The sequence below is a fragment of the Agaricus bisporus genome (assembly GCF_000300575.1).
Source record: "Agaricus bisporus var. bisporus H97 unplaced genomic scaffold AGABI2scaffold_1, whole genome shotgun sequence".
NCBI classification, from domain to species: Eukaryota; Fungi; Basidiomycota; class Agaricomycetes; order Agaricales; family Agaricaceae; genus Agaricus; species Agaricus bisporus.
In genome coordinates this window covers 1,484,915-1,511,934 of record NW_006267344.1, presented here as the reverse complement: position 1 = coordinate 1,511,934, position 27,020 = coordinate 1,484,915, and the positions used below count along the sequence as shown (strand labels likewise).

At 47.1% G+C, this 27,020-nt stretch overlaps 12 protein-coding genes across 12 annotated transcripts; 3 read left to right on the top strand and 9 right to left on the bottom strand.

The window, feature by feature from the left end:
- The first annotated feature begins 116 nt into the window (after window positions 1–116).
- Window positions 117–2,727, top strand: AGABI2DRAFT_175913 (hypothetical protein). Its single transcript, XM_006454252.1, has 20 exons — window positions 117–262; window positions 320–383; window positions 438–461; window positions 522–548; window positions 599–612; window positions 669–744; window positions 802–809; window positions 861–895; window positions 952–1,074; window positions 1,135–1,164; window positions 1,215–1,289; window positions 1,342–1,531; window positions 1,589–1,786; window positions 1,837–1,945; window positions 1,993–2,024; window positions 2,078–2,133; window positions 2,192–2,266; window positions 2,316–2,330; window positions 2,385–2,421; window positions 2,473–2,727. Exons 1-20 carry the CDS (start codon window positions 120–122, stop codon window positions 2,603–2,605), a joined length of 1,464 nt encoding a protein of 487 aa, XP_006454315.1. The 5' UTR covers window positions 117–119; the 3' UTR covers window positions 2,606–2,727.
- Window positions 2,728–2,772: 45 nt separating this feature from the next.
- AGABI2DRAFT_189584 (hypothetical protein) lies at window positions 2,773–5,314 on the bottom strand. Its single transcript, XM_006454251.1, has 12 exons — window positions 5,254–5,314; window positions 4,612–5,202; window positions 4,345–4,554; window positions 4,162–4,296; window positions 4,065–4,109; window positions 3,875–4,012; window positions 3,758–3,827; window positions 3,632–3,704; window positions 3,496–3,580; window positions 3,370–3,441; window positions 3,213–3,318; window positions 2,773–3,165 (listed from the first exon to the last, which is right to left on the bottom strand). Exons 1-12 carry the CDS (start codon window positions 5,283–5,285, stop codon window positions 3,031–3,033), a joined length of 1,692 nt encoding a protein of 563 aa, XP_006454314.1. The 5' UTR covers window positions 5,286–5,314; the 3' UTR covers window positions 2,773–3,030.
- AGABI2DRAFT_189583 (hypothetical protein) lies at window positions 5,267–7,000 on the bottom strand. The gene is made up of 10 exons (XM_006454250.1): window positions 6,923–7,000; window positions 6,806–6,865; window positions 6,587–6,750; window positions 6,363–6,528; window positions 6,120–6,310; window positions 6,030–6,066; window positions 5,915–5,974; window positions 5,804–5,867; window positions 5,646–5,750; window positions 5,267–5,594 (listed from the first exon to the last, which is right to left on the bottom strand). Exons 1-10 carry the CDS (start codon window positions 6,937–6,939, stop codon window positions 5,430–5,432), a joined length of 1,029 nt encoding a protein of 342 aa, XP_006454313.1. The 5' UTR covers window positions 6,940–7,000; the 3' UTR covers window positions 5,267–5,429.
- Window positions 7,001–7,191: 191 nt separating this feature from the next.
- AGABI2DRAFT_182285 (hypothetical protein) lies at window positions 7,192–8,616 on the top strand. Its single transcript, XM_006454249.1, has 6 exons — window positions 7,192–7,305; window positions 7,364–7,529; window positions 7,584–7,737; window positions 7,794–7,887; window positions 7,954–8,144; window positions 8,202–8,616. Exons 1-6 carry the CDS (start codon window positions 7,241–7,243, stop codon window positions 8,309–8,311), a joined length of 780 nt encoding a protein of 259 aa, XP_006454312.1. The 5' UTR covers window positions 7,192–7,240; the 3' UTR covers window positions 8,312–8,616.
- Window positions 8,617–9,322: 706 nt separating this feature from the next.
- AGABI2DRAFT_189580 (hypothetical protein) lies at window positions 9,323–10,866 on the bottom strand. Its single transcript, XM_006454248.1, has 6 exons — window positions 10,714–10,866; window positions 10,397–10,664; window positions 9,968–10,344; window positions 9,714–9,915; window positions 9,554–9,660; window positions 9,323–9,503 (listed from the first exon to the last, which is right to left on the bottom strand). The coding sequence occupies exons 1-6, from the start codon at window positions 10,850–10,852 to the stop codon at window positions 9,490–9,492; spliced, it is 1,107 nt and encodes a 368-aa protein (XP_006454311.1). The 5' UTR covers window positions 10,853–10,866; the 3' UTR covers window positions 9,323–9,489.
- A 121-nt stretch (window positions 10,867–10,987) lies between these two features.
- On the top strand, window positions 10,988–12,541 carry AGABI2DRAFT_114062 (hypothetical protein; the record flags this gene model as incomplete). The annotated part of the gene is made up of 4 exons (XM_006454247.1): window positions 10,988–11,110; window positions 11,160–12,141; window positions 12,191–12,400; window positions 12,459–12,541. 4 exons carry the CDS (start codon window positions 10,988–10,990, stop codon window positions 12,539–12,541), a joined length of 1,398 nt encoding a protein of 465 aa, XP_006454310.1.
- Window positions 12,510–14,741, bottom strand: AGABI2DRAFT_197257 (hypothetical protein). Its single transcript, XM_006454246.1, has 7 exons — window positions 14,199–14,741; window positions 13,898–14,146; window positions 13,820–13,841; window positions 13,708–13,770; window positions 13,126–13,659; window positions 12,896–13,075; window positions 12,510–12,845 (listed from the first exon to the last, which is right to left on the bottom strand). Exons 1-7 carry the CDS (start codon window positions 14,673–14,675, stop codon window positions 12,688–12,690), a joined length of 1,683 nt encoding a protein of 560 aa, XP_006454309.1. The 5' UTR covers window positions 14,676–14,741; the 3' UTR covers window positions 12,510–12,687.
- A 406-nt stretch (window positions 14,742–15,147) lies between these two features.
- AGABI2DRAFT_182280 (hypothetical protein) lies at window positions 15,148–16,613 on the bottom strand (the record flags this gene model as incomplete). The annotated part of the gene is made up of 5 exons (XM_006454245.1): window positions 15,148–15,435; window positions 15,495–15,831; window positions 15,879–15,945; window positions 15,998–16,213; window positions 16,327–16,613. The coding sequence occupies 5 exons, from the start codon at window positions 16,611–16,613 to the stop codon at window positions 15,215–15,217; spliced, it is 1,128 nt and encodes a 375-aa protein (XP_006454308.1). The 3' UTR covers window positions 15,148–15,214.
- Window positions 16,614–16,691: 78 nt separating this feature from the next.
- On the bottom strand, window positions 16,692–20,717 carry AGABI2DRAFT_197252 (hypothetical protein; the record flags this gene model as incomplete). The annotated part of the gene is made up of 13 exons (XM_006454244.1): window positions 16,692–17,039; window positions 17,090–17,335; window positions 17,394–17,927; window positions 17,980–18,147; window positions 18,202–18,411; window positions 18,460–18,661; window positions 18,845–18,908; window positions 18,960–18,991; window positions 19,046–19,373; window positions 19,426–19,591; window positions 19,633–20,040; window positions 20,223–20,333; window positions 20,382–20,717. 13 exons carry the CDS (start codon window positions 20,715–20,717, stop codon window positions 16,692–16,694), a joined length of 3,153 nt encoding a protein of 1,050 aa, XP_006454307.1.
- Window positions 20,718–21,898: 1,181 nt separating this feature from the next.
- Window positions 21,899–23,762, bottom strand: AGABI2DRAFT_61172 (hypothetical protein; the record flags this gene model as incomplete). The annotated part of the gene is made up of 12 exons (XM_006454243.1): window positions 21,899–22,325; window positions 22,379–22,470; window positions 22,521–22,577; window positions 22,701–22,718; window positions 22,780–22,839; window positions 22,887–23,052; window positions 23,103–23,199; window positions 23,259–23,352; window positions 23,404–23,439; window positions 23,488–23,511; window positions 23,562–23,583; window positions 23,641–23,762. The coding sequence occupies 12 exons, from the start codon at window positions 23,760–23,762 to the stop codon at window positions 21,899–21,901; spliced, it is 1,215 nt and encodes a 404-aa protein (XP_006454306.1).
- Window positions 23,763–24,456: 694 nt separating this feature from the next.
- Window positions 24,457–25,713, bottom strand: AGABI2DRAFT_197250 (hypothetical protein). The gene is made up of 5 exons (XM_006454242.1): window positions 25,430–25,713; window positions 25,171–25,383; window positions 24,950–25,117; window positions 24,774–24,897; window positions 24,457–24,723 (listed from the first exon to the last, which is right to left on the bottom strand). Exons 1-5 carry the CDS (start codon window positions 25,704–25,706, stop codon window positions 24,579–24,581), a joined length of 927 nt encoding a protein of 308 aa, XP_006454305.1. The 5' UTR covers window positions 25,707–25,713; the 3' UTR covers window positions 24,457–24,578.
- Window positions 25,714–25,814: 101 nt separating this feature from the next.
- Window positions 25,815–26,965, bottom strand: AGABI2DRAFT_189575 (vesicular-fusion protein SEC17). The gene is made up of 4 exons (XM_006454241.1): window positions 26,661–26,965; window positions 26,425–26,605; window positions 26,202–26,376; window positions 25,815–26,153 (listed from the first exon to the last, which is right to left on the bottom strand). The coding sequence occupies exons 1-4, from the start codon at window positions 26,935–26,937 to the stop codon at window positions 25,899–25,901; spliced, it is 888 nt and encodes a 295-aa protein (XP_006454304.1). The 5' UTR covers window positions 26,938–26,965; the 3' UTR covers window positions 25,815–25,898.
- Between the last annotated feature and the right edge of the window lie 55 nt (window positions 26,966–27,020).

Genomic DNA, 27,020 nt, shown 5'->3' with positions numbered 1-27,020 from the left:
TCGTGGGCCATAGAAGCCCTGCCTTCTGATATACTTAGGACATCCTTCGTCGGACTGGAGCATCCTAGACCATTGCACTGTGGACGAACAACAGGATACAAATCGCCAGTTCTGAAGCAATGAAGTCAGACGAATTTCCAAGCAAACATGTGGAAGATGTCCTTGAACAGGATGTGTCGCCCTCTAAAGATTTCAGTGCCGCCGAAGAAGGAAAACTGAGGCGCAAATTTGACATATGTTTGCTGGCACCCTTGTCATTCATGTGAGTGGTATTATATCTGATATACATAGTTTTCTCATCATTCAACTTTGTCTTTAGGTATCTGTGCAACGCGCTCGACAAGGGCAATGTTGGCAACGCAAAGACGGCGGGTTGGGACAAAGTGAGGATCATTTGAACGATCGATTCCGATGCAGCTAAAGAAGGTAACAATCAGGACATTGGCTTGACCGGAAACCAGGTATGCGACTACCAGCTTTACGATGAATGTGAACAATGGGAAAACCATAATTTCCTTTAGTATTACGTTCTCGTCATGGTTTTCTATGTGTGTCGTTTCCCGCTCCGATGCGCAGCTCAGACTCACATGTGCTAAAGGTACCATTTTGCCTGTGAGTAGGTCTCCTAAATCCGTTGCTTCTTACCATGCAAACGGTCGGATACAAAGCTTTGGCACACCGATAGCACTTCTTGCAAAACGCTTTTCTGCAGCTCGTGTGCTTCCAATAATGATGGTCGGCTTCGTACGTTCCTTACGTTCCTTATCAGTCACATTTCTTTTATTTCAATTACGTCGACAGGGCTCTATGTCAGTGTTTTCTCAATAATTATCAGGAAGCTAGTTCATTTACAGCTTCAGGTCTCTTCTATCGACAATTGCGCGAGGATTTTCTCGTAAGTCTAAATAATTATATCTATATGTCCAAGACGAGAGCTCACTCCCATTGAAGAGGTGTTTGCGATTCGCTGGTTTTTGGGAATATTTGAGGCTGCAATGCTTCCCGGGGTATTGTTCTACCTTTCGACATTCTACAAGAGGAATGAGCTCGCTTCAAGGCTCGGCGTGTTCTATGGTAACGATGTTCCGTTGGAATCTGTTTTCTTTCCACCTGACATTCTTCCTCTTTCCACAGCTATGTCCGCCATATCAGGCGCTTTCTCCGGTAAGTAGACTGCGCTCAAAGTCCTAGAAGCAGGAAACTCGATTTTGTAGGGCTGATCGCATTTGGTGTGTTCCAACTCAAACACTCGAAGTACAAGGGGTGGCAATTTTTATTCTGGATTGAAGGTATTCATCACAATGAATTCCTTAGGACATCCAGCGATTTTACTTACTCCAGGTGGATCGACCGTTATTTTTGCTGCCTTTGCCTTCCTCTGGCTTCCCCGTTCACCTTCCACGTGGTGGTACCTAAATGACCGCGAAAAAAAAATTGCACGAATGAGAATATTAGCAGATTCTTCCGTAACGGTCGACGAAGAGCTTAGTCTTCGTGACAGTATCAGACCCCTTGCGAGTCCAATGTATTGGTATGACCAGGATTTTCAGTGCCGCTGTTGATTAATGATTCTGATGTGGTGTGGTAGGCTCTGGGCAGTTGTTAACCTGACATTTGGTGTTCCTTTGGCGAGTGTCAATAATTTCTTGCCTCAAATTGTCGCTAGTCTCGACTATCCCACCGTCAAAACCAATCTCTTCACGGTGGCCCCGAACATAGTCGGGGCACTGACATTGGTTGCACTGACATTTTCCTCTGATTATTTCCGGGAGCGGTCGATTCATATGTAAGCTGAGTTGACCACGGAGACACCTCACTATGACTGATAAGGGACAGCTGCATACCACTCGTGATTGGACTCGTGGGCTTCATTATTCTGGGAAGTATTGATGTTGTCCGTAACAAAGGTGTCGCCTACTTTGCGTGCTTCCTTCTTACCATGGGTGTAAGCCCCCATCATTGACTCTGCCACTGCTCTGACGGAAAATAAAGGCATTTGTGCCATCGGTCCTTGTAGCTACCTGGTAAGCGATTAGAACAAACACTTTATCTAAGGTTAACTCGTACGTTTCTTCAGGTATTCAAATAACACTCCGCATGAATCTCGGCGTGCATTGATTGCCGGAATAATGGGTGAGAAAGGCATCGAAGAAAAATAATTGATGATCTTATTAACACGAATGACGCTCAGTCGCCATCGCGAATTCTGCCGGGTTAATTTCAACGAACGTTTTTCGAGAACAGGATGAGCCGAAATATCTGCCAGGTGTGTAAAGCAGTTCTTCGAAAAGCAGCCATACCTATACGTAGAACAGCGCTGATAACATGTGGTACGTCCTGAGTGAGGTCCCTCCGTCTGAGAAATTCTCACTCGTCGGCCGAAGCTGTATCTGGGGCGATCTGTTTTATCGTCGTTGCGGGGTAAATCGGGTTCCGTCTTTGTTTGGTTGGCATACCTAATACTCTCCATAGAATAGGTCTTTGGATGAGGCTTGATAACAGAAAAAGAAATAAGGCACAGGGAGTCGCCATAAGACCACAGGACGTCAAGACGGAGAACCTGGCGGCCGGACCAGAATCTCCCCTTTTCCGTTATATGTACTGAGAGAGAGAGATATGCTTTAACTTTTTTGACGCGTCTGCGAATAGGGTAGATCTAACACCTGCTGTGTTTCGTAGACCACCCCACTCTATGCATTCTTATCATCCACGACACTGCCACAATTGAACATTGAACGCTACTATGAGCCCAATTTCACTACTTACGATTGTGCACAGGACTACGTCTGTATTGTTTACCTCATTATGTACTCTTATACATGAGGTCGATAAACATGCCAATATTCTCTTATGTCAATGGTAAAAACCTAGGCGTCAATTACTAACTTTTCGTTTGAATTCGTGACCTGTATGAAGAACAAAAAGCCTACGCAAATTTGTGGCCATGAAGGTAAAAACGATCTGTTCAAGAACTTTGAGTATCACAACAAGACAAGGCCGCCTGTAAGCCAAACTGATGGTGACTGTCATTTACTGGTGAGCTTGCATAATGGCGTCGGATATAAAAACAGCGGAAACTTGTCGTCCGCCAAACCATCGTCCGTTAAGACCTTGTATAGCCTTTTGAGCATAATCGATGGAATCAAACTTAACGTAGATTTCTCCCTGGTCCAAGTTGAGATGTGCTTCATCCTGTGAATCTACCAACTCACCTGTGAATCCTTTTCAACTTTGATCGCAAGTACTTTGCCATATTTGCTTTCACATTCACCCTTGACATCTTGAGCCAGTTCTCTGTCCCAGTCTTTCTCAGTCTCTCTAAGTAGATGATTCAGCTACACAAGCATCGTATCACGACCAAGAACGTACTCGTCAGGATCAAACATATTCTTCAATAGCACAGACCTAGACTGCATTGCTTGCGGGATATTGGGACGTTGGCTAGAGGTAGTGTTATTCCTCGTTGCAATTCGGAAATAGGGTGGATTTGCTTACACAGGTTCCGGTCGGGGAGCTGGTTGGTCGGTCCTGGCAAGTTTCTGCATTAGTGCTTGGCGAGACGCAGCGTTCAAGTTACCGCCTGAGTAATAGTTAGGGTATTGATTCCATAAGAAAGTACACTCATACATACCCCCAGATTCGTCAAGACTGTCTTGTTGAGTATATTTAGTCGTTCCTTTCTCGTGAACAGTATTAACACGGAGCTATGGACGACCTGTCAGACCGTCGCCAGCGATAGGTGAGAACCTGTGCTTACTGTACGACCTGCAAGTTCAAATCCTTCCATCTGTTGTAATGCCATTCTCGCATCTTCGGCTCTCTTATACCTAGCAAGCTTTTTTAGAAAGGGGCGTGTAAAGATCAATGAACTTACTGGACAAAAGCATAACCTTTGCTCCTGCCCGTCATGGCATCTCTGTGCAAATCGACGAACTCAAGTTCACCGAAGACTTCGAACACCTGTTTGATATCTGATTCCGTGAGATTGAAATGAAGAGAGCCGACATAAAGACTACAAAGTGACGCGTCAGTTTAGAACAATGAGAAAGGAAGGAGTTCATTACATTGCTCCATGAGGTGCGCTAACGCCGGGAGGCAAATTGATACTTCTATTACCTTGAATTAGCAACTGCACAGGCGAACGCAAAGTGAATGGCGCACCCGTCACCTGCGTGAGTCTTATTCCGTTCAGCTTCAGTCAGTTGAACCATGATTGGCAGACCCATGACAACAGTCCCAGACAGGCCGATGGCTTTCTCCACAAGCTCAATAGTCCGGAATTCAACGTATCCAATTCTGGGAATGGTGAGCATTATCTAAACGAAGGTCATCTCGATAACTCACCCTTTCGACCTCCTCGACAGCCTATCAGTGACGATCCTTGCATCCATAACGGTGCCTTCACCGAGTTTGTCTTCGAAAAAGTAGCCTAAGTCTCGAGCTGTCAACCGAGCGGCAAGTTGAGACACAAATACTGAGCGAGCTTCTGAGTCGTCCTCTTTAGGCTCATCTGGGTTATAATCTTCGCCCGCATCATAAGAGGGTGAAAGTCGTCTGCAACAGAAAGAAGTATTATGTTTGAGAATTTTACCATCTCGGAAAAATACATACCTTGTAGGGGGCACAGGACTTTTTGTCTGTTGACGACGTTCTTTGAACTCTTCATCATCTGCAACAGAGGGCCTCCCCTCCCGGCGACGGTGATCCCGATCCCTTCGATACCTGGGTGGATCATCGAATTCGTCTCGTGGATCGAGAGGAGCCCTACCTCCAGGTCTGCGGTCGGGGGAACGTTCTTTGTGATTCGAGCGAGGACTATGGCCAGGGCCAGAATCCTTTTCGTCGATATCATCGTCAGGCCTCCTCCTTTTTACACGTTCTTCACCGTCCAGTTCTTCATTTTCGTCGCGTTTGCGCCTTCGGTCCTTTTCACGATCACGGTCCCTATCTCGTTCTCGATGTCGGCTATGTCCTCGAGCGCTACGGTGCAGCCTATCCCCATCCCGGTCGCGGCGTCTCTCTCTGTCACGATCTCTATCCCTATGCCTGTCTCGGGAGCGGTCACGAAGCTCTCGACTATGACTTCTCTTCCTTTTGTCATCATGGTCGCCACGATCCCTGCGCCTGTCCCTCTTTTCTCGGTTGCGTTCCCTTGAGGAAGAGCGCTGGGACCTCCGGGTCCTCAGGGTGTCGGTTGACTGCCTGAAAAATGATTAGAGCATATGATCCACAAGTGCTTCGGGCCTAGCTTACGATCTTTCTTTCACTGAACTGTCTACTTCCATTGGCAGTAATACAGGATAGTTATGGGAAGGAGCAGACGTTGAAAAAAGGGTGTTGAGTCGAGCGTTGTCCGTGTTTGGACTTGCCAAGGCACGTGCACACGCTCTCTAAGTCAACAAAAGTTTCCATTGTCATCTACGCCATCTCTACTTCAATAAATCTGCTAAACGAGCCCGAACTCTTTTCTCTGCCTGTCCGAGGGCTGAATCGCTGGCGCGATCATACAATCTGTTCAAAGGGTTCTGGTCGCCTTCCTTTTCAAAATCGTCTTCAAGATTGGAGAATTCAGCGGAGAATTTTCCGCTCAAAATCTTGAAATATGGTGGTCAAGTAGCAAGTAAGCAATCTCGAATACTTCATACCTGATTGTACAAGATATCCTCGAAGTGACGCTTTGCGGTCTCTCCGTTTAACTTCAATGCGCCGTTCAGTTGACCAAACTGTGAGCAGGTCGAATGGTGTTTGAGCTGTTATGGCGATGCATCAGGCCGCGTCCCAAACCCATAGTGAGATTGTCTACCTGAGTAATGAACCCTTCATCAGCAGCGCGTTCGAATATCTCTGCTGGCTCTTTGGACATCCACCTGAAATGACGTTGGCCTCATGCAGCTAGGAGAAGAAATATTCCCACATTTCATAACACAATGCCTCGTCTGAGCACCCGGCTTTCTGGAGGACTTCAAAGGCCTCTCTATAACGCGTTCAACAGTCAACTTCATCGAAACATGCAATACCAAATCTCTGACCTGAACAGCATGATGATGTTGGGCCACAAAGCTTGCTCTGGAACATCGACATCAGTGAAATGTCGAGTTTGTGCAGACAATAATCTTTACCCGCCAATAAATCCATGATAGTCTCTTCTCGAGCAGAGGACGCGATTGCTCCTGCTTTAGTGGCGCCGATTGCTTTACAAATGGCGAGCGCGACTTGAAGCCCATTTCCCGAGCCATCTTGCTCGACCGAAACGAAACAAGGAAAGCCTTTCCCTTTCTCGTACAAAGAGCGCACCGACGACCCAATCATTCTGTCGTGCAGGTTACGGTCATGAATTCGTTTCAAATAGGGTTTGGGCAAACCTAGGGGCAACCATCACAACGTTCTGCTTTGGTTTGAATTGAAGCAACTTGAAGAAAACATTGTATCCGCTGGCTACAACAATTGTAACATCGTCCTTCAAGTGGGGCAAGATGGTGTTATTGAACAATTTGGGTTGCACCTGATCCGGGATGAGGATGAACAACACTAGAATACGACAACATCAGTCTCCTGGCATACGATCTATACGTGGAAACAGATTGACCATCCGCGAGAGACGCAGCCTTTTCAAAATTATGTTCAACAGTAAAACCCTTGGCTTTCGCATCTTCTGCATACGAGTCATCTCGGTTGGCAATGCATATCTTATCGTTGGGGATTCCAGAGTCCCTGAGATTCAAGGCTTGGGCGGCGCCCTGATTTCCAAAACTGAGGCGACTATTATGAGGATATGTATGACAATCTTGAAACAGGTGTAGTTCACCCAAGGAACACTATTTGCTTTCCGGTCAACAGCCCAAAGTCGACATCTGAGTCGTAATAGCTGCGAGCCTTCATAGTCAACCATGAGGTTCTAGTTGTAAACGGCCAAATCACTCACATCTTCGCTGAAGGCATAGTAGACTTGTTTCGAGGGAAAGGAAGGGTAATTCTCACTAGATTGTTGGATTGACCTGTGATATAGCTTTCTGTTTCATTGCTGCAATGTTTATCCGCTTGAACGCAAGAGCGGTCATGGGAATGTCGATCATACTTTTGGACACAGAATCGCGGACCGTCTCTGCCCGGTCTCTTTTCCAGATCTCGAAAAGAACTTCACGTGGACCAGGCTTCTTTTCCCGCTACGCGAAAGCCGTAAGTAGTATATGTAGATAGACAATCGCTGGGGGAACAATCAAAAATCTCGAAACCTGTTACCATGAGTCTTGCCACGAATAAAATCGTCTGCATCACCGGTTCTTCAAGAGGAATTGGACGAGCTTGGTAAATACCGCTGTCTTATGCTGTAAATTTGCACAAGCTAAGTTCAATTGGTGATCAGCGCAATCCAGTTTGCAAAGCAAGGAGCAACTGGTTTGATTTTGCACTACTACGGTGATACGGAAACGGAAGCCGAGATAAGATCCCTACAAAGCCAGGTTGAAAATGACACCGTAAAGGTCGTCACCGTACCTGGTGATATCGGAGACCCAGCTACCTCTGCTAAGGTGATCGTCCGTATTAGCTCCGATTTTTGCATCAACTGATTTTTACTGACATAGATAGTTGAAGCAGGAGTCACCGTCTTCGGCCGTATCGATGTTCTTGTATCAAACGCTGGAATATGTCCCTTCGCCGAATTTTTGACTATGCCACATGCAGTCTGGGAACATACAAGACAAGTCAATCTAGACGGTTCCTTCTATATAGTCCAGGGTGACTCTCCAATCTCTCATGTCATATTCGAACCACAATTCAAAATAAATTCCCAGCGGTTGCGAATCAGATGAAGGGCCAGGTTCCACAAGGTGGTTCTATCATTGGTATATCCTCTATATCGGCATTGGTGGGAGGAGAATTACAATGGTGAGGATTGGTGCGGATCAGGGTGGTCCATTCCTGATCAATCGTCTTTCTTTAACTGGTCGCCAGTCACTACACCCCAACTAAAGCGGGGATTCTATCGCTTATGCAAAGCTGCGCTGTGGCGCTCGGGAAGTGGGGTATCCGCGCCAATGCAATTCTTCCTGGAACAATCGAAACAGATATCAACAAAGAAGACTTATCTGATTCGACAAAGCGTGAGTACATGATTAATCGTACGGCTATGAAGAGGCTGGGTAGTAAGTACTTGGCCATTTTTATGGAGCACCTGATGCACTAAACGCATACTTAAAAAGCTCCTGATGATATCGCTGGCCCTGTTGTTTTTCTTGCAAGCGACCTTGCATGTTATGTAACAGGTGCATCCCTCCTGGTCGACGGTGGTCTATTCGTAAACCTTCAATAGCGTTGAATTTGCTGCCAATGACATGGGACGTATGACATAAAATGCATAAATATACGCTGCCGACCCGCTTCGGCCGGAAATGGTCACAATGATTTGGGCTCGCCCGCTATGATCTCTGGTTTAAGTGGTTCTCCATTCACAGTCGCGGGCTTCGCAGCGACAAGAACAGTGATCCATCTGACAGGCTGGGTATCCGAAGGATTTTTCCATGCGTGCATGGTGCCTTTTTGAATGACAGTATCTCCTGGGTTCTTCAAGAGAGTCTGGGTGCCATCTTCGGTGATAAGAATGAGGGTGCCCGAGACTGAGTAGAAGATGGTGTCAGGTTGGAATCAAAGCTAATGACTCAAACGAACCCAGTATGTTATAATCCAAGGAGCTAGTGCGATGCTATAGCATTCAATTAGATATCACCAAGGTCACTGGCAGACATATTGTTGAAAATCTGACCATAGGTGCAAAGGCTCCAGGTCCCAGCTCCGTCGACCGAACATTAGTGCCTGAGGGATGGACAATCCCGAAGTTGCTGGTGTCTTCAATTGGACGTTTCGCCCCATCCTCACTGTAACATTCAGGCTTTAGCTATTTGAGCAAGAACATATGTTGTTTGGCCAGTTCGTACGGATTGTTGTTGTCATCTACTGGAAGGCCACCAGTTGTAAGCCAGATAGATGCAGCTCGAACACCCGGAGCAACTTCCATGCGCTATGGAACCGCGTAAATGATTTGATCTGCAATCAGTGCAACTTACTTCAGACTCCAGCAACATATCGCTATCGACCACAGCGAGTCCTTGGTGGTCGTGAGCCGTGACAACTCGGCGCAAAGGGGGCAGTTGGGTAGAGGACATTTTCTGTCAGAGCGAGAAGAAACGAGATGGTAAGACCTGAGAGATCCGAAAAGAAAGAGGGATAGAAGATTTCCACACTTATTATCCGCGCTTAACAGATAGGAGATAAATGGGTGCCCTACCACATGCTGCGAGGCGATTCACCTTAAAAAGTCAAAGATAGGAAACATGTGATGAATCGGTACACAAACGTAAAAACTTGAGTCGAAAGATCAGAATTGAACATTTTTCCGTTTCGTGATGCCCGCATTGCATAAATTACCCATCAAAAGCGTAAGAATGGTACAATACAAAGACAACCACCGAAAACAAGAAGACGCCAAGAGGATTAAGGAGCAGTATCTGGAAGGAGACGTCAGTAAAGTGAAGCGCAAGCGAGCCAGAAAACACACAATAATAATATTCGTCGATCAACGGGATCCACTCTTTCACTAAGACACCGAACAACCCCAATAAAGGTGCACACGAGGCGCTGGCCACAAATGATTCTAGCTTGGGACTAAGTATAGAAGTGAGTAAGTGGTAGCGAATACGATATCAGACAATAATTACCGAGTATAAGTCTCCCAGATAGAGCCTCGAAGTAGGTACCATAGCATATCCTTGTCTCTTCGGGCGTATTCAGATCTCTCCAACGCGGCGGATGCTGGTGGAGTCCTCCTGAGATGACGGGAGACAAGCTCCATGACGAAGATCGTCATGAGAGCACGATTCGAAGTCCTCTTGTTGCGGCGATCATACGCCAACAAGGACGCTGTTGCGTTAAATATTAGAGATTATTTAGTAAGACGCAAGCGTAGACCTGCCGTAAGCGAACGGTCGCAAGATGTAGATGATCTCTCCGAGCCATTCTTGTGGAGAAGAAAGGGCTTTCAAAAGAGATATGGACGGCTTCACCGAGGATGTTGTCAGTGCTTTTGGCAATAAATATTCTTCTACAGCCATATCCGAGCGCATAGGCGGGGGGGATGTGGTGAGCAGCGCATGTGGGGGTAACGACAGATGGTTATTTCTTAGATGATCAGGCGTTGCGGGAAGAGAAGATACGGATGAGGATACTAGAGTTGGGGAAGACTCGGCGCTAGAGGGCGGGAGTAAAGTCGGGTCAAAATCGCGCTCCGGAAGCGGTGAGGAAAGGAGAGGCCGGCATGTGATTTTCAGCAATAAAAGACGCAAGATGGTTCTGGGAGGGTAAGGTGAGTACGTGATCCGAGAGCCCTCAAACAATCATTTACTTGATAGTTTCAATGGCAAGAATTCCTCTCCAACGCGTCTTTTCTGACAATTTGCGTTTGAAAACCATTTCCATGACCAGCTCAGTGAAGCGGAGAAGTTCAAGAATACGAGCGGACCACTTGTACTGCGAGCTCTTTTTTATCCACGCCCGGGTGTATCGGGTATGCAGGGACGCTGGAATCAGAGGCCGGTACTGGGGATTTTTGTCGACGACTTTGGCGAGGATGGTGTCATGATACATGCTTGTAGCATTCATAAGGGCAGTGACTAGTCTGAAAATCAGAGACCTATGACAAAACAAGGGTGGTCGACGAACGGGCTTCAGAAGCAAGTTCGGCATCTTTGAATCTGCCGGGAAGAAACCATGTAATGGACCTGAGGGAGGATTCGAGGCTGGAGATGGTAGATACGTTGTTCACGAGGAAGGACTCATATTTTGCGAGTGAGAGGGACATGGACGGGAGTGGAAACGCGGGGCGGAGAAAGCCGAAGCTGCACATTCAGTGTGATTCTGGTCGCCGCCTCGTGCACCGTGGCAAATCACTTCCTACTTGGCAAGCTCAAGTTTTCTTCTCCATGTCACTTCTCTCATGTCCAAACCGCTCAATTACCTCCAGTCCAGCCCCGTACGCGGTCAGCTCGAGCCTTATGACTCCACCTCTCCCATGGGATGGCGCTATCTCCAGACCACTGATACCCTCAATGAACTCAAGGTATGCTGCTTACCTTGCCATCTGCTCGGCCTCATCTCCGCAAACCCAGGTCCTTATACCTCCAGGAACCGCTGCCATGTACGAGCAGCTGCTCAAACTGGAGACTTACGAACTCGGCAAAAATCCCATCAACTGGGCTCGCATTCTCGAGATACGGCACCTGAAAGAACGCATGGTTCGAAAAGGCTCCAAGTACGCGAAGGCATCAATGACTGTTTCAAAGACATCGTCCCCGTTCAAAAGTTTTATCCTGCCAGATGATTTTCGCGTAAAGGAAATGGAAAGGTGGTTCCGCGAACAACAGAAACGGGCTAGTGCATCGGCCGTTCGACGCTCCTCGAGTTCTGGGAGACAACCTTCCGTCGCTACCCACTTAAACCATAACCATGGTCAACGCCAATGCCCACAATGTATACCCAGTACATCTGGCCCGCCACCGGTCAAATGGACGGCTTCTGGGGCAGTACCACCCAAATCCGAACCCTTGGTTGTACATGCGACTGCCCAAGGAAATGCATCTACATCATCTAAATCAAAACTGTATTCGAGAGCCCAAGCGCTCTTGAGTATATCGCGCACAATAAAGCCTGAAAGAGTCGCCTCACTCCCCGTTTCTAACAAGCATACGCCAGCGGATCCTTCACTGTCCCGCTCTTCTATTGTCGTCTCCCCTCCTCCCTTACCCGTCATTCTCCGAGGTCAACGATCGGCATTTGGTTTGGATGATGAAACCGGACAGGCGGAATCAGCCCTGGGTGATCCGGAGCTTCCGGAATCGTTGTCGGATGACTCTCCACCGCCAGCTCCACTTAAAGATATCACAGCAGATGAAGTTCCCCGATCGGCCCAATCCTCTCCTTCAGGGGATGATACCTCACCGAATCCAAATGGAGTCGCACGCCGCAGGAGTTGTATCAAGCGTGGAAGCGTTAGCGAACTAGGAGGAAAGACCGTTTCCTGGGCAGATGACCAAGAGCTGCACAATCAAATGTCCAGATATACATCTGTCGTGCGTGATGCCCAGGCATCTGGTGCGTTCAAGTCTCAATATCGTCCTCGCTACCTAACTTTACGGCTTAGGTCACCAATGGGAAGAGATCAGAGATATATACCTTGAACAGATATCTAGCCTCGAGGCCCTCCAATTGCAAGTGCAAGACGGGCTAGAATGTTTAAAGAGCGAATCGGAACATCTCCAGCATGTTGACGGTACGATACGCCGTCAACGGGAAAAACTTCGTCTTACGTTTGATGAACTTGAGCGTAAACAAAGTGCCTTCAGTGAGAGAGGTACGTCTTTTGTTGTCAAGGGTTTAAATGTAAAGTGCTGACTCGAGCGATCAATCAGTCAAGGAAGCCCTTGAACAAGCTGACGATGTAATGTCCAGACATGGTCTACGTAAGACTTCCCTTCCTATTACGAATGAATAAAAGCGATTTCGAATCCGATGTACACGAGTTCGTGCTTGTCAGATGAATTGTAAATTAAGTCGTAGATATCTATCTGTATATAATGATGAAAGCTCTTCAACAGCCAGGTGCGAGGTGTTAGTAGCAGTACAATGGAACACAACCTGTTACAGCAGGGCCCGCCGTGTCTTCCCGGCTTGCTTCCACCAGTAACGCACAATATTCACGTAGATGAACAGGACGATGATAGCTAGGGAGAAGACTACACCAAAAACCCTGTAGCCTGTTCCGTCCCTGGGAACATTTATATTCATAGAAAAGTTGCCTAGTTATTTATTAACAAAATGTATCGCGCTGCGATGACTACTCACTCACCCATGACTACTTGGACACATATAACAGCAATTGACACGGAAGTTAAATAGAAAAGAGACTTGTCAGTTCCGGACTTGCTACTAGCGAAAGTAGCTCGTAGCTGAGATAGATATGCCGGATGTGATTGACTTAGCATACGCTCGTAGTGGTTCAAAGAATGTTGAAATGTAAGAATGTGATCTATGGCAGGCTCAATTAGCAAATATACAATACCTTGACCCTAAATTTACCCTGAATATCTCCCATATACATAGCGACTTCGAGCTCTTCCGCATTTACACTTGGGTCCAAAGTTCCTGTTTTAAGGAGCCTTTTCTTGATTTGAGCGACGACCTCAGACTTGCTGGCGAGTAAGCGGCCAAGTGAAGTCACGAGTCTGCGTGTCCTAGCCATCTGTCTGAGAGTTAACGCGGTGGCAGTGGGCGTTGCTACCGGAGAGTTAACCATACGTTGCCAAACTCGCTTGAAGAAGCGGCGGATGCGACGAGAAAGAAGTTGCAATGTCCATTTAGGTACCGCGAAATGAGGGCGCATGCTTCCTCCAACACTGGACTTCTCGCTGAAAGACAAAGTCTCGGAAAGAGGAAATATCTGAGGCTTCTCAAAACTTTCAATGTTAGTCTGTGTTGGAGGAGTTGTGGAAGTGTATGCCGCATTTGCTGAAAAGACAAGTTCCTCAATAGCCATAACCTCCTTTTCAATATTCTCCAGATAAGGGAAAAATGAATCGACTATGGAATCCAAGATGCCATGTGCAATCCAATCTATCAAGCTCATTAGAAATAAGTCGCATGCCGTGAGATTCGGCCTACCAGCTGACATATTGGCAACTTCTTCAAGGAGTGCAATACGATTGCGAACTCGGTCAGTATGCTCTAAGAGAGGGGTCAATCAAAGTTCGTCCCGTGGACTTAGTCTTCGAACCTGCAATATCATTGTAGTGGAACTGCATATATATATCATTCACAGAGAAACAAAGCAGCAAAAAAAAAAAAGATGTACGCAGCAGATGCCTTCATCAAAAACTACAAGGTAGACATTCGTCTCGCGAACGGTTCCGTCATGATTAGCAGCAGTCTCTAGTTGCCCGTCCATTTTGTGTATCTTTCGCTGGAATTTTTCACGATCGTCGCGTGTTTCGATTGCCCGGAAGGAGATAAAATAATATCCAAGTTTTTGAAATAAATCTAGTTTCTCTCTAGGTTCCTGTTGGAGGATATCTTCTAGTGTAAGGGGGTGGAGATGAAGGAGCTGGGGGAGAGAGGAAGTTAGCAAAGATAAATGTGTCATAAGTATGCAATACTTTGCCGATGGCCTTCAAGTCGCCCCAAGTCGGAGAAGAAACGTCCAGAAACCACGCTCTAGGGGCCTTGCTAGCAGCCTGAAGGTGATGGAGATGGTTTGAACCTTCTCGATGTTTCCCTTTATCACTCCTCCGGATATTTGATCCCTGTAGCGGGGTAGTCGATCCACTCTCAGTGGCCGTGATCACCGACTGCCCTTGTGGTCTATATGTAACCTTCCTCGACTGATGTAAAGGCAAAGTGCCGACGCCAAACTTTCCATGAAGGCGCCGGCCCCTTGTTGTCCTCTTCAATCTCTCTCCCAGTTGATCGAGAACCAAAGAAAGAGAAGAAGTTCGTATTACTTTTTTGGAGCCATAGTCACCATCGTCGTGTCCCCTCGCCGTGCATCTGGAGCTTTGAGGATGCTTGGGTGGAGGTGGAAGATACAAGATGAACTGACGGGGTATCTGTCTGGATTCTTCAAGGGCCTTCATACGTGTGATACGAGCCGCAATATCTCTTTCCGAAACATTGGTGTGTAGACTGCTCGCGTTCGACCGACGTCTGCGGCGCCTGTGGATCGAAAAGCGGCGAGTATTCTCGGAAAGCTCAGAAGAAGAGGATGATGAGCTTGACGAGCTTGACGCTGAAGATCTTCGGGCACCCCTTGCCCACCTTGCTATCGCCTGTTCGACCACCGAGGCAAGTGCCCCAAGTCCACCTCCAGTGCTCGAAGAGGACGAGGATGAAGACGACGGAGTGGAAGGTCGGCTTGAACGTGGCGGCTCTTCGCTGTAGACATCCTGATTGAAATTTTTATCGCTACCATCATCCGGACATGCCATAGGTTGAAGGGTCTGCATGGGATAAAATCCTTCTAGATTGTGGTGAAGTTGCTCTGAAGTCATGGCCAGATGACTGGGCAACAGCATGGGGGACTGCGCTGAGCAAGACGCTCATGGGATGGAGGGCAGAGACAAGAGGATAGGTCATCCTAAAATATCGAAACATAAACTAGACTACTTCGCCGTGTTCAGCTCATTGCTACTTTCCGTCGTTTTCGGACACCCTCGTCTCCTCCACTTGTATTCCGCTTCCGCGCATCCCCGCTGACTTTGGGAAATGGCCGGGACCTCTTTTCCTTTTGGCTAATTTTCTTCTGCTTTTTCTCGATAGCACGTTTCACTGCCCTTTTGCCTCCCTCCGCGGCTAGAGCCTCGTACCTTGCATGCGTCACTAGCTCTCGTTTTTCCGCTGTCGTTTGAGCATCAGAGTTAACATCTGTATGCAAAAAAGCCTCGCCAGCCACTTACCCTTCTTGAGATACCAGTTACCCTTGCCTTGCTTCTGCTTCTCTTTCTCATCTTTCGCTGCTTTTCGCAATGCTTCTCGTTGTACCCCATCCATACGTTCCCTATTCACTGTACTTTCCGCCCTCTTCACGGCTAGCTCCAGCCGCTGCGTCTCTGCCTCATAATCATCCTTGAGATGGCGGGGTGCGTTTTGCATAAGTTTCCTTGCTCGCTTGAGATTATCTCGCAAAACATTCAATTCACTACGATGAACGTCCGCAAGAAAGCCGTAATTTGTCTGAAATTTGTCCGTCTTGAATTCCCCTGCGACAGACAAAAATCGTGGATCTCGAGATTCCTATTTCGAATCAGTTGAAGTCCGGAGAGTACTCTGGGCTTACTCACAATCTTCTTGGTTTCTACAATCTGACGTCGGCGTGTAACGGGCCTCTTGGACGTCACTTCAATGGGTCTTAATATCAAATCAGTGTAGTCTGCGAGATAGAAAAGTATGTAATACTCACGCATGTTTGTTGGACCTCTTCGCGATGTCCTTACGCGGTTTTACAACTACATTTCTGTTCGAAGACTCATTTTCTGAGCTTTCGCCGATGCTTTCACCTTCGCTGTTTTCATCTTCGCTATTGTCAGTTAGAGCATCCTCGCGGTCGAGAACCGATTGTGCCTTTCTCAGTGCGCCGAAAGGAAGCACCGAAAGATCTAATATGCATGTGTATAAGCTGGGATTGTCGGAATTTTTATTAAGCATACCATTTTGTAGTATATTCTAAAAAAAAATCAAACAACAGTGAGTAGTGAATGAGCCAGGAACAATTCTGAATAAAGTACCGACTGCGACGGGCCGGCCTCTTCCTGCTCCTCGTCATTATCCTCTTCAAACTCATCTTCGTCGACCCATTGCGCGGTGCGTGGGGCATCCGCATCATAATTCGCGCCCTCTATCCTGTCGCTCTCACTATCAGTATATGCTTCACTCCCACTCGGGTCGTTCTCGCTGTCTTCATCGTCACTGTCCTCGAGATGGTGTTCTATCAGCGGTTCATCTACTGGCCGCGGCAACTTGCTTCGATTGTTTAATCGTTCTTCAGGTTTTCGTGGGCGTCTTAGTCGTCCCGACATAATGAGAACTGTCTGGACCTATTCTGAAAATTACAGAATCGCGTACAGCCAAATAGATGACATCATCATATAAGCAGTTCAGATTGTACTTTCACCCTCTGAAGTGCTATTTAACAGTACATATCTCCCACTTTGATCTATCACCACATCTACAGCCAGGCCACTTGTCGACGATGGACCTCTCCAAACAGGTGTTATGCCAAACCATGCCCCAAGCTTGGACAGCCATGTCCTATGGCTATTTCCTCCTCGTAAAGGATCCGTCAAAATCCCCTCCCATCGATACAGAGGTCGAGTTCTAATCCAGGATATGTCATGGTCTGTTCCACCCCCTGTCCCCAAAGTCGATGATCCTGCTTGAGTAGCAATATCAATTTGGTTCATGTCCAGCTCTTTCGATCCGTGGCCAAGGTGGAACATAACGGACTACATCTAGTCAGTCTCTTCATTTCTATGACTGGTATTGTCATACGCACCTTCCCCGTTGATGGGGTAAATACTGTTTCATTCAATCTGAGGTAAATTTTATTCAAAAACCCATGATGCATCCAGTCATTCCACTTGGATTTCTGGCGGAAAAGGCCCCTCTGAGCCAGGAAGCCTTCTAAAACAGGACGAGGAAGAGGAGTATAAGCAACTGAAGTAGGGTAATGTGGGTTGAAATCTGAGGCGTATGTTGACAACGCTGGAATTGTGTCACGATTCCTTCTCCAGAAGTCGTCCTTCGATTCAGGTTAAAGTATTAGTCCCCCGGTGATGGCAATATATGAACTGACTGACCCAGAAAATATACCACCACGCTGTTGTCTCTGTCCGTGCTGTGTTATGATATCGCACAGAGGTATCAGCCAACACTTTGTCGTTGTCCTGCAACATGCTCCTGACCCGCGAATCATGCTCAAATTCTGCTTCATCCTTCGGGTTCGGAAAAGGGTGATCGTAGACATGGACGAGGAATCGGTATGACAGAACGCGCTCCTTCCATCGACTTTCCCTTCGATGAAACCGCCTGTAATTAAATAGTTTTTCCTCGATAATCTGGGATCGTCGTTGAATCTGTTCCTGGTTGAGTTTGAGGAAACGAGCCAAGGACGGAGTCAGATCAAAGTCGCTGCCAAGGCCAATCTTCTCGCCCGCTACTTTGATGGACTTCGTGTACCTCAACTCAATGTCAAAGCCACTACCGATTTCGATACCGTCCCATGTTAGACGTCCTCGACGCTTGATGCGGAACCGGCAAGAATTAAAGTGCGTCGATGTCCGAGCACTATATCGCCGCTGGCCACAGCACGAAAACGACCATCGTCCTACGGGCTGGACACATAGCTCAGTTGAGATACTAGCTCTCTTAGCAAGGAAATCTGACCTCAAAGTGATCGTATGGCCATATCACAGCCTGATTTTCCAGTGCTCTCAGAGAAAGCCTGACATACTTGCGCTTCCTTACATCAGGATCTGAATTCTGAGCTATGTATGACTGAAGGTCTTCGGCATCTTGGAGGACTGAGGTATGCCCATCATCATGTCGGATAACCTATGTTCTCGTAAGATAGTGGTGTCAGTATCAAACCTCTGAGGTGGAGCATACCAGGGTTGGAGGAAAAGGTATCCACCAAGCGTTTCCAAAGACGCTGACTGCTTCAAAGGCGTCATGTTCCCGAGGATTCTTCCAATAGCAATCTGGGCCCACGTGGTGTTGTTGAATCTCTTCACCTAAATCTTTAAAATGACCGCCGTCTGGACCAGACCAAAGTCCCACAGCTTTGGCGTAAACTGAATTTCCAACCTCACGTAGGATCTAAAATAGATCCAGAACTAAATTCAGGAGAATGAGATGGGGACTGACCTTGATGTTTTCAGCATGCCGCTCTGCAGGGGAACCGGAAAATTGGAGTAAATACGGAGGATACTCGGAATCACGGGCTTGCGCATAAATCACTGGCTGGTCATTTGGTATGCAGGTTTTCGGATCAGTGAATAAGAGCGTAGAAACAGTCTCCTGCCAGATGCGCCGCTTTAGATGGATAGACGATGGTGTAAGATCCAGTCTACACTCCGTATCAAGTATGATTATTTGAAAAGTTCCACTAGAACCATACCGAGGTGAAAATACATCGATACCTGGATAATAGGTGATTTGAGTTAGCCCTACGCAGCAGTAGAGATTACTTACTAAAGTCGATACGACGCGTTAATCCTATGAGCGTCGCCGGGTAAGTGTTTATGGGCACTGAATGCGAACCGGCTCACGCTTAATGAGTCGCTGCAATACACCGGTGTTGATGGCCATAAAATCTTGGGACGTATGGATAACCAAGCATATGCGGCCACGAGAGCCAAACTTACAGAAGCTAAGTCCGTAGGTTAGAATATAGATACTGCGGAGAGCCCTTGTCAGTAGCGATAAGCCCGCAGAAAAAGAATACACCAACCAATATAAGACATAAGTGCCAATGATTTCTTTTCCGGGCACATTTGAAGCAATCAGCAATGCAGTCGTTGATGTCGTTACGTAGTTGAGTCTTGAAGTCCATTCACTGGCATTATTAACGGGATCCAAGAAGGGAGCAAAAATACATTGGGAAACGAAAAATGCAATAGTGGATACTAATAAGAGAATCTGACGAATGATGGGTATCAGTTTTCGTGAGTACGAGCGGAATAAACAGTTGTCCGAGTCGATGACAGCGATGGTAATTAGCGTGCTGAGCTTGGCAAATAGATAAGTAGATTCGTATGTGCCCCACCCACGGCGGAATTCTGGAACCAGAAAATGTCAGCTGCATCAAGGTGGGAGAGCGCAGCACCTAACGGTTATATAGGAAAGCAAAAGCATTCTTGTCTCGCGAAAGTAAGCGTTGATATTCAGTATCCATATCACAATTCCGCCTCCGGCGCCCAAGTTCAGTGAAAGAGTCAACCTTAGGCACGGATTGCTGGATCACACGACGTAAAATGATGGGATACCATACTGTCAACTTTCTAGATGTCAGGCGAGGACAATCGCATTGGGAGACACACTTACGGAAGCAAAAATGATCACCGAAATGACGAGGATGATAGGTGCATAATTGATTTCATTGCGCTTCATTGTTGTCGTCCAGCAGAAATCTAACGGTTGTTTATATTCATCGGCGGGACCTAAGGGAGCAACTTCAGGAGGGAACGAAGTCGCATTGATGTAGGGATTGGGCACGACCCATAGATCCTGCGACCACACGAGCACATGTACAGCCATTGTGCTCACGGGTAAGTAGATTACCGTGAGTAGAAAGGTCACAATGATAAGACCCCAACGACTCCCTTCTGCCTCGGTCTGCTGTAGGCCTTCAACTGTATTGTACCGATCGCAGCGGATTCGAGCACGATAGAAGTAATAGAGTAACCCCGAGGTGATAGCCATGAAGATAACGAGGAAGATTAAAGACTGCGTAAGCACGGAAGCAAAGTTGAGGGCAAGTACGTTGGGGCTAAGTAGCTGTTAGCGTTAGTGTCATGGTAGCACAGTCCCTTACTTACATTGTGCCCAAGAACAACTTTTTCCACTTATCTTCGAGGTTTTTGCCACTGATGGGAACTGACCAATGGTCATGAAAAAGGACTATGGACTTGACCCTTACGTGGTTCCTGCTCACCAATGGTGCTCAAAATTAGGGCAAAGATTTGAACTGTATTGAAGACACCCCTAAGATCGTAGAAGGGGGCTAAAGCACTGGATCCCTACAGAGAAGTCATGTATTGTCTATTGATACCAAGAGTCTCACCGACTAGAACTCCGATCACAACATTTATTCCTGAGCCGAGAATCGATTTCCTATCCCTCCAGAGCGCGACCACGGCCGAATTGGCTTCCAGATCATCCAGTGACTTTCCTAATTTCTCAAGCCGCTCCATCGGCCTGAACATTGTCACTTCAGCAAGTCCTTGATGTTGGCTTTGGGTAAACGACGGTCTAGGTATTCGGGCTAGGTAGTCGTCAAGGTAAGGCAGATGAAGTGGTGAAGCCTTTCGTGCAAATAATGTGGTTACGGGTACAGGGGTATCGCTGTCTGAATGTATAACTTGACCATGTGTATGCGGAGGGTACGTATGGTGTAACAACATTTCTTTGTCTTCTCTTTGGTCGGTATATTGTTGTTCTATTCCGGCAAACCGAGGACGAGATAGATGCGGCCAATAAATTTTGCGAGAGGAAGATTGTATATCACTTGTATTTATTGGGGAGATTGGAGCATTGTACTCGTTGGTCGTTGAAGGTACAGCGTCCAGAGGCATTACCTTGAACGTTGCCGGGGTCGAGGCATACGATGTGAGAGCTATACCTCGAGGTATTCGTCTCGTGACCACGCCATCTTGTTCTTGTGCGCGTTGATGATGGGATTGATGTAAGAAGCGGGCTGGATTTGTGACGAGACCTGTACTTTTGGTGTCGATAGACGGGTCTAGCTCGGATTCATGGCCGGACTCGCTGGAAGCCGCTTCCATTGGTGAGGGCTCGTATGATCGTGAAGAGTTCTTCAATAGTTTGCGAGTAGTTTGATTAGTATTGAGCGCATAGGAGAATAGTGAATGAGTCCCGTTACCGAAAGATGTGAAGAGCGGAATGGGAAACGGTCCCAATAGGAAGTTGCACGTGCGCTTTCACCGATCACATGGATCGGAGCTCGATCGTCGATCAGCGATCGTGTACCACTCGTGTCAAGAGGTGTCAGATTCACCGATCCCGGACATGGGTCTGGCTCACGTGAGGCTGCTAAACCCTGGCAACTGATTTGGACTAGACCAAAAGCGAGCGTCGGCAAACGAACGGCGACAGCTGTCCATCATCCTGGCCATCACAAGTTGATGCATCCGACTACACCAACGACAAAGCATGAAACGGCCAAATGTAACTAAAGGTGTTGTATTTGTTACAATATATAATTGAGAACAATGAAATATATATTACTGGAATTCGGAGACTGACTAGGATTTTGCCTCGATTGCATGTCGACCTAAATGAGCCCAGCATGAGCCTGGCTCGTGCTTTGATTAACTGATGGCCGTATTCCGCCGACTGATTCAAGGTGTGCGCTGGCACAATGCCGTAGACAACGACTAGACCATATATGGAGGGTACCCCCCCCCCACCGGTGACATCATGGATGTCCGGGATCGGCGAATCTGACGCCTCTTGACTCGTGTACCATACGAGCTGTATATTAATTAATCAATTGCGCATGCATACTATGATACATAAATTATGTATACAACATCAATAATAAGTTAAGAGGCTAATGGAGAAGTTAGGAAATAGGAGAAGGTGTCTCTATGACAGGCAAACCAGTCTTTAAAGCGCCAGCGCCTCCCTGCTCCAACGTTGATTTCTTACCGTCGCCCCTGGAGTCAACATTGGTGAGAGTCCACGTGGACAGGAATCGACTGATTCTCGACCCGACACTTTTCTGGCGTTTCACCATTTTAGTGGTGTACTCTCGAGCACGAGAAGACTCCGGATCATATTTAGTCTCCCAATAAGCTTTTAGCTGCTTTTCCAGCGCAAGCAAATCCCAGATAAGCTCAGGATGGTTTTCAACGGCGATTTTCAACTTTGGATATGATGAGATCCGCGCTAGAGCCGAGGGATGGATACTTTCACAGGTCTTTTCGTCAGGTTTCATGGGGATATCCCGCTGAATGGTTTTGGCGATAACAAATATCCCAGAGACCGAGCTACGAGACCGCCCCGTCAGAAATACTCCTGAAAGAAAAGGCATCAACCTTACTTGTGCGGCTCTTGTTCGCCCCATCGCGCGACGGGCTCAAGGTGATTTTCCAAGTATTTGACATCCAATGCCAGCATAGATTCAACGTTTGCCTGAGTAATTTTGAGCATGTAGTCAAATTTGATGGGTGGAACAAACTGACCGCCATCCAGAACAGGCTGATATCTGAAAGATCGTGATTCAAGTACCCCCCACCAACCTGGCATAGATAAGCGAGTGATGGGCCGTGCTAATAAGAATATACTTACATCTGTATGGCAACCTGATCAGATTCAAACGCATCAGAATGATCTGGTCCTTGATAGATTTCTTGAAAAAATACAGTACCTGTGAACCAACACTAATTTATTACGCATTGCAGTCAGCTATAAGCCTTCCAGAGCTTTTTGAGAGATATTCACCTGTTTTAGGACTTGGCCCTTTTTCTTACCAGCGGTAGTTCGTACGAATTTATTACAGTTCTACCACTCATCAGTCCTGCGATGTATAATACATTAGTCACACTCACAAAGTCCTTCCTGCGCTCGTCCAATGCTAAGGCTTGAAAAGCGTACTGGACATGAGCCCCTAGCAGTCCGGGATCGGTAAAGCCAAACAATATATTCTGGGGGTTCTTGATGATAATTTCGTCTGGGAGGCCCAGGGCCCCGACTGTATCCCAAACACCAACGCACCTGGATATCAAAATATAAGGGACGAAAATAAAGCTATGAGGGGACCATACTTGATAGTGAAACCATCTCTATCACTATCAACGCGCATCTTTCCCTTTGATTTCGGATCCAGCCATGGAGCGAGGTTCGATTCTATTACATCTCGTTCTGTTGACATCGAGATTTAGTACGCTCTCTAGGCAGTATGCATATGGTCAGCCATCTACCTTTCGCATCTTTTTCTGTGCCCCGTCTTTGAAAGTTCACGAAAATACTTGCAAAGTGGTCCATATCGTTCCGGTCAAGTACCCCAATTTCACCCTTGGGAAAGTCAGGCAAAAGCTCGGCATCCCAACGCAATAAGAAACACACAATAAACATAGCCACCATTCGAGCCGTGTAAGCCCCCTGTAACTGTAAGTACATCAACGTTTGTAATAGAGATATATGCCATACCCTGGAAAACCCGAAGAGGTAGATCTGTAGATTCTAATTAGCTCAGAAGCAATGGAAAGGAAAGCATCGCTCACGTCATCCCCGGGGCTGTAATTACTGTTTCGTGCGATCAGTACTTGCTAATTCTTAGACTTAAAGGGAAGTGCCACAAACTGGGCGATGAACGCATATACTTCTTCGACCTTGTCACCTATTTTTGGATTTGAGTTTGTGACTCCATACACAGCAGGTTGAAGGTAAGTATTTACCGAGAGAAGCACCAGTAGCCCCTGCATCACATGGCGGTTTTTTTAGTGAATGAGAGATCGTATTAGTAAACCAAATGCGTACCGTCGACATACTCGGACCAAGGGTTGTTTTCTGTGCCCACACCTGATTGGTAATAAACGATCTGCTCGATGGCCCCTTGTTGGGTAACGCCCTCAGGACAATCGGGCCCTCGGCGGGCGTCTTCGCAATCAATAGCTCTTGCTAGGCGCTACAGGAGAAGGCAAAATTGGATGTGGCGCATGGGTGTAGAGTGAATTGAGCTCACAAGGACATTGGAATACTTCGAACGCGACTCTCCAAGCCCATCTTGCCATGTGCTAAGCGATATGTTAAATACTTTGTTGCGGACTCCTGACCGAGCACCAGCTGGATACCTACCCGTCGCAGCATACAATGATCCTTTTCTTCGCACGGTTCCGTGCAGCTTCCGCGCTTGAACGGGGTGTCGGTGTCGTCGACACGCGCCGAGGCGATCTGTTACAAGTTGTAGAGTCCTCGCGGGTCAATTTGGTCGAGGGAGAGGGGGAAAGAAATGCGTTGAGTTTCGTCATGCTAGGAAATAAGTAGAGTGATTTCAGTGGCGGCTGAGGGCATTTATATACACAAGTGTTTTGATCATCAGGCTGATTTGACATCTCGGACATCAGATACCGCCGGTGATTCTGCCATGTTTGCGAGGTCTTCGTACATATAGCAGTGCAGACAAACCACCGTGGTGCACGAAGTTCGAACTGCATATAATTGACTCAGCATTTCAGACTATTGAAACAAACGCTCATCGATTATCTGCATCAGTGACTTCACCACTCCAATGGTGTGCTCTATTTTCCGAACCGCATTTCTGCCAAGGCGAACTCATCCAGCGCCGTTCTGAAACTGATTTCGTCCAAAACCGTAGGACCAGGTGTATATGTCAGGCGACTCCGAAGCCAGTGCCGCCACGCTCGGCGATCGTCTTGGTTGAGGCTACGTTTGGTCAGAGACTGATCAAGATCTAAATGCAGCGGGCTACTCACTAAATTTCGGTGAGACGCATGTGCCAAGGGGGAAAGCCGTGGAGCTCGAGCGGCGTTCGGTTGTACTGGAGTGGATTTATAGGGTGGACGATCATAAAATCCGGAGGTAAGAATCCAGTCTCATCTTCCATTGCAATCAGCTGGAAGGAAGCAAAATGGCATCGAGGATGACGTACCTTGTAGACGTGAGTCTACATGGTCGACCGTCAGAGAAAAATTTGTTGACTTCAATTTCCTCCTTCTTACGTTGGTAGAATCACTTCCGTGTTCGAGGTAGAGCGAACGGGCAAGGTTCGCTATTGCATCCTTTGATGATCGAGATGAGAGAAGACACAAGGAAGGCGCTGAAGGTGGGGTTCAACACGGAAAAAAATTCAAAACAATAGCAACGATTTACTCAGTACAGAAGGCTCGCTATTCTTTTGCCCTTGACATTGGATACTTGTAACATCCGTGGCGCTCTGGCATGGGGACAATTGGCGTGATTCAGAATAGACCGATGCAGGAGGAGTGAGAGGTTGATAGTCCATCTCTGAGTCACTGGAATGCTGCTCGAATTCTTGACCGAATATTGTCTCACAAATTTGTCGTTCTAATCGAAGTATATGTCCTAGTGCGATGTCAGGTTGAGTTATTAGGAGGAGATGTATTCGAACCATGCTCTTCGTAAATAATCAACTTGGGAATCCCTACAATTCGACACCATTCCACAAGATTCAAAAGACTCTCAAAGATGGTCCTCTGTACAATATCTGGAGAAATATTGGTATCACCGACAAAGACAACGGCGAGGTTTTTCGGTAATTTTTGGCGAGGCGATTGTAGCGTTTGGGGATAGGGTCGAGTTTGACGCTTCCAAAAAGAACGGGCAAGAGAGGTGAGAGCATAAAGAAAGTGTAATACGCGTAGGATGAGCGCTGGTAACAAGTCCATGTCCGATGAATGACAAAAAAAAAAGAGAATTAAGTTTCACTAAACGTCGACGTGGTCGCAATCAAAATTGGTCCCCTATGGCTATTTTTAGGGATTCTGTTCATTTCACGTGTCGACGTACTCAGGTACGGAAATGCATTGATTGAGAGTAGAGTAAGTAAAATAGTGTGAAAACAAGAAGAATCATTATTCTCAAGTAAGTCCTCCCCAAGCAGATTCACCAGAAGGCTGTTCAATTTCTCGTTTGATCTTCAGCAAAATGCTTGTTTTCCAATTATCAAGCTTCGTCACCGAGTCAAACTCCACAACAGCGCCCGTAAACATTTCTGCATCTGCCGCGTCCACTGCCTCCGCCAGTGCGTTAACAAACTTGGCTTCTCGCGTACTTAGGAACGTGGTATCCTGACTTCCATACTTCGTCATGTTTCGTCTGACCGTCACAACGTCCTTTATAGAATTGAGAAACTGTCACCACGTCAAAACAAAATCCCTCACGTTCAGGGCCAGTGCGCAAAGACCTGCCCGCAACCAATACTCTTTGACACTATACTTGGTCAAAGCCGAAGTAAGTGAATGATCGGCGACATGTTCGTAACGTGCAATGGCTTGGGTATACTGGCCCAAATCGGCCAATAGATCTGCTGCTTCCTTATAACAAGCATTGGCCGTTCTATTCGCATCATCAGCTTTGAAACAGCAGAGAATATAAAGAACTTGCGCTGCGGCGTCCTCTTGGGCGTACCAGTCACCGGCTTGAACGAAACTATCACAGGCTTTTCCAAGGTCATGGAATTCCTGCAAGTAGATCTGTCCAATTTCCTTTTCACGATCCGCTGCTTGCCTGAAGCGGCCCAACTTGGTGAGGTGAGTGATGGTTTGTGTCAGCGCCTGAATGGCGACTAAAATTTGGATGAGAGGGGAAGAGTGTTACATCAAACAATGAACAGTGCGCACGGTCCGGGTGAGTCTTCTTGTATGCCTTGGCTGCGTTCCACCAAGCATTACCAGCTTCGTTCGCTTCATTGCACTTCTCTCGACACTCTGCTTCACGGGCAAAGGTATCTCCAGCCTCCTTGAAGAGCTTCTCGATCTTGAAGTTGTTGGCTGCCTGTTGGTAGAGGTCGCCGGCTTCCTCAAATTTGGTCGACGCAGAAGAGAACCATCCTGTAGAAGAATTTGCCTTCTTGTCTGCCTTTTCAAGAAGGACCTGCGCAGGCGATTTGGCGGGCATGTGGGTGTGGATGAAGGGAAGAGCAGTGTTGTCACTGCCACTGCGTGCGGCTTATCGGTCAGATGACCTCATCACCAAAACGC

Coding starts and splice junctions, on each gene's coding strand:
- AGABI2DRAFT_189583 (XM_006454250.1), bottom strand. Junction 6,067..6,119: donor TATCATGGATTTATTGGCGG/GTAAAGATTATT, acceptor TCGATGTTCCAG/AGCAAGCTTTGTGGCCCAAC. Junction 5,868..5,914: donor GAGGCATTGTGTTATGAAAT/GTGGGAATATTT, acceptor ACGTCATTTCAG/GTGGATGTCCAAAGAGCCAG.
- AGABI2DRAFT_197250 (XM_006454242.1), bottom strand. CDS start 25,706: ATGGACTTGTTACCAGCGCTCATCCTACGCGTATTACACTTTCTTTAT. Junction 25,384..25,429: donor GATTATTTACGAAGAGCATG/GTTCGAATACAT, acceptor ACATCGCACTAG/GACATATACTTCGATTAGAA. Junction 24,898..24,949: donor TGTAGACTCACGTCTACAAG/GTACGTCATCCT, acceptor TTGCAATGGAAG/ATGAGACTGGATTCTTACCT.
- AGABI2DRAFT_175913 (XM_006454252.1), top strand. CDS start 120: ATGAAGTCAGACGAATTTCCAAGCAAACATGTGGAAGATGTCCTTGAA. Junction 384..437: donor AGACGGCGGGTTGGGACAAA/GTGAGGATCATT, acceptor GGTAACAATCAG/GACATTGGCTTGACCGGAAA. Junction 1,946..1,992: donor GCTTCCTTCTTACCATGGGT/GTAAGCCCCCAT, acceptor CGGAAAATAAAG/GCATTTGTGCCATCGGTCCT.
- AGABI2DRAFT_189580 (XM_006454248.1), bottom strand. CDS start 10,852: ATGTCCCTCTCACTCGCAAAATATGAGTCCTTCCTCGTGAACAACGTA. Junction 9,916..9,967: donor CTTGCGACCGTTCGCTTACG/GCAGGTCTACGC, acceptor TTAACGCAACAG/CGTCCTTGTTGGCGTATGAT. Junction 9,661..9,713: donor ATCTGGGAGACTTATACTCG/GTAATTATTGTC, acceptor TTCTATACTTAG/TCCCAAGCTAGAATCATTTG.
- AGABI2DRAFT_197257 (XM_006454246.1), bottom strand. CDS start 14,675: ATGAAGGCCCTTGAAGAATCCAGACAGATACCCCGTCAGTTCATCTTG. Junction 13,842..13,897: donor TTGATGAAGGCATCTGCTGC/GTACATCTTTTT, acceptor ATATATATGCAG/TTCCACTACAATGATATTGC. Junction 13,076..13,125: donor GTATATGGGAGATATTCAGG/GTAAATTTAGGG, acceptor AGCCTGCCATAG/ATCACATTCTTACATTTCAA.
- AGABI2DRAFT_182285 (XM_006454249.1), top strand. CDS start 7,241: ATGAGTCTTGCCACGAATAAAATCGTCTGCATCACCGGTTCTTCAAGA. Junction 7,888..7,953: donor GTGGGAGGAGAATTACAATG/GTGAGGATTGGT, acceptor ACTGGTCGCCAG/TCACTACACCCCAACTAAAG. Junction 8,145..8,201: donor GGCTATGAAGAGGCTGGGTA/GTAAGTACTTGG, acceptor ATACTTAAAAAG/CTCCTGATGATATCGCTGGC.
- AGABI2DRAFT_189584 (XM_006454251.1), bottom strand. CDS start 5,285: ATGGAAGTAGACAGTTCAGTGAAAGAAAGATC. Junction 4,013..4,064: donor AGCGCACCTCATGGAGCAAT/GTAATGAACTCC, acceptor GTCACTTTGTAG/TCTTTATGTCGGCTCTCTTC. Junction 3,828..3,874: donor AAAGGTTATGCTTTTGTCCA/GTAAGTTCATTG, acceptor AAAGCTTGCTAG/GTATAAGAGAGCCGAAGATG.
- AGABI2DRAFT_189575 (XM_006454241.1), bottom strand. CDS start 26,937: ATGCCCGCCAAATCGCCTGCGCAGGTCCTTCTTGAAAAGGCAGACAAG. Junction 26,606..26,660: donor CAAGAAGACTCACCCGGACC/GTGCGCACTGTT, acceptor TCCAAATTTTAG/TCGCCATTCAGGCGCTGACA. Junction 26,377..26,424: donor GCCCAAGAGGACGCCGCAGC/GCAAGTTCTTTA, acceptor TGATGCGAATAG/AACGGCCAATGCTTGTTATA.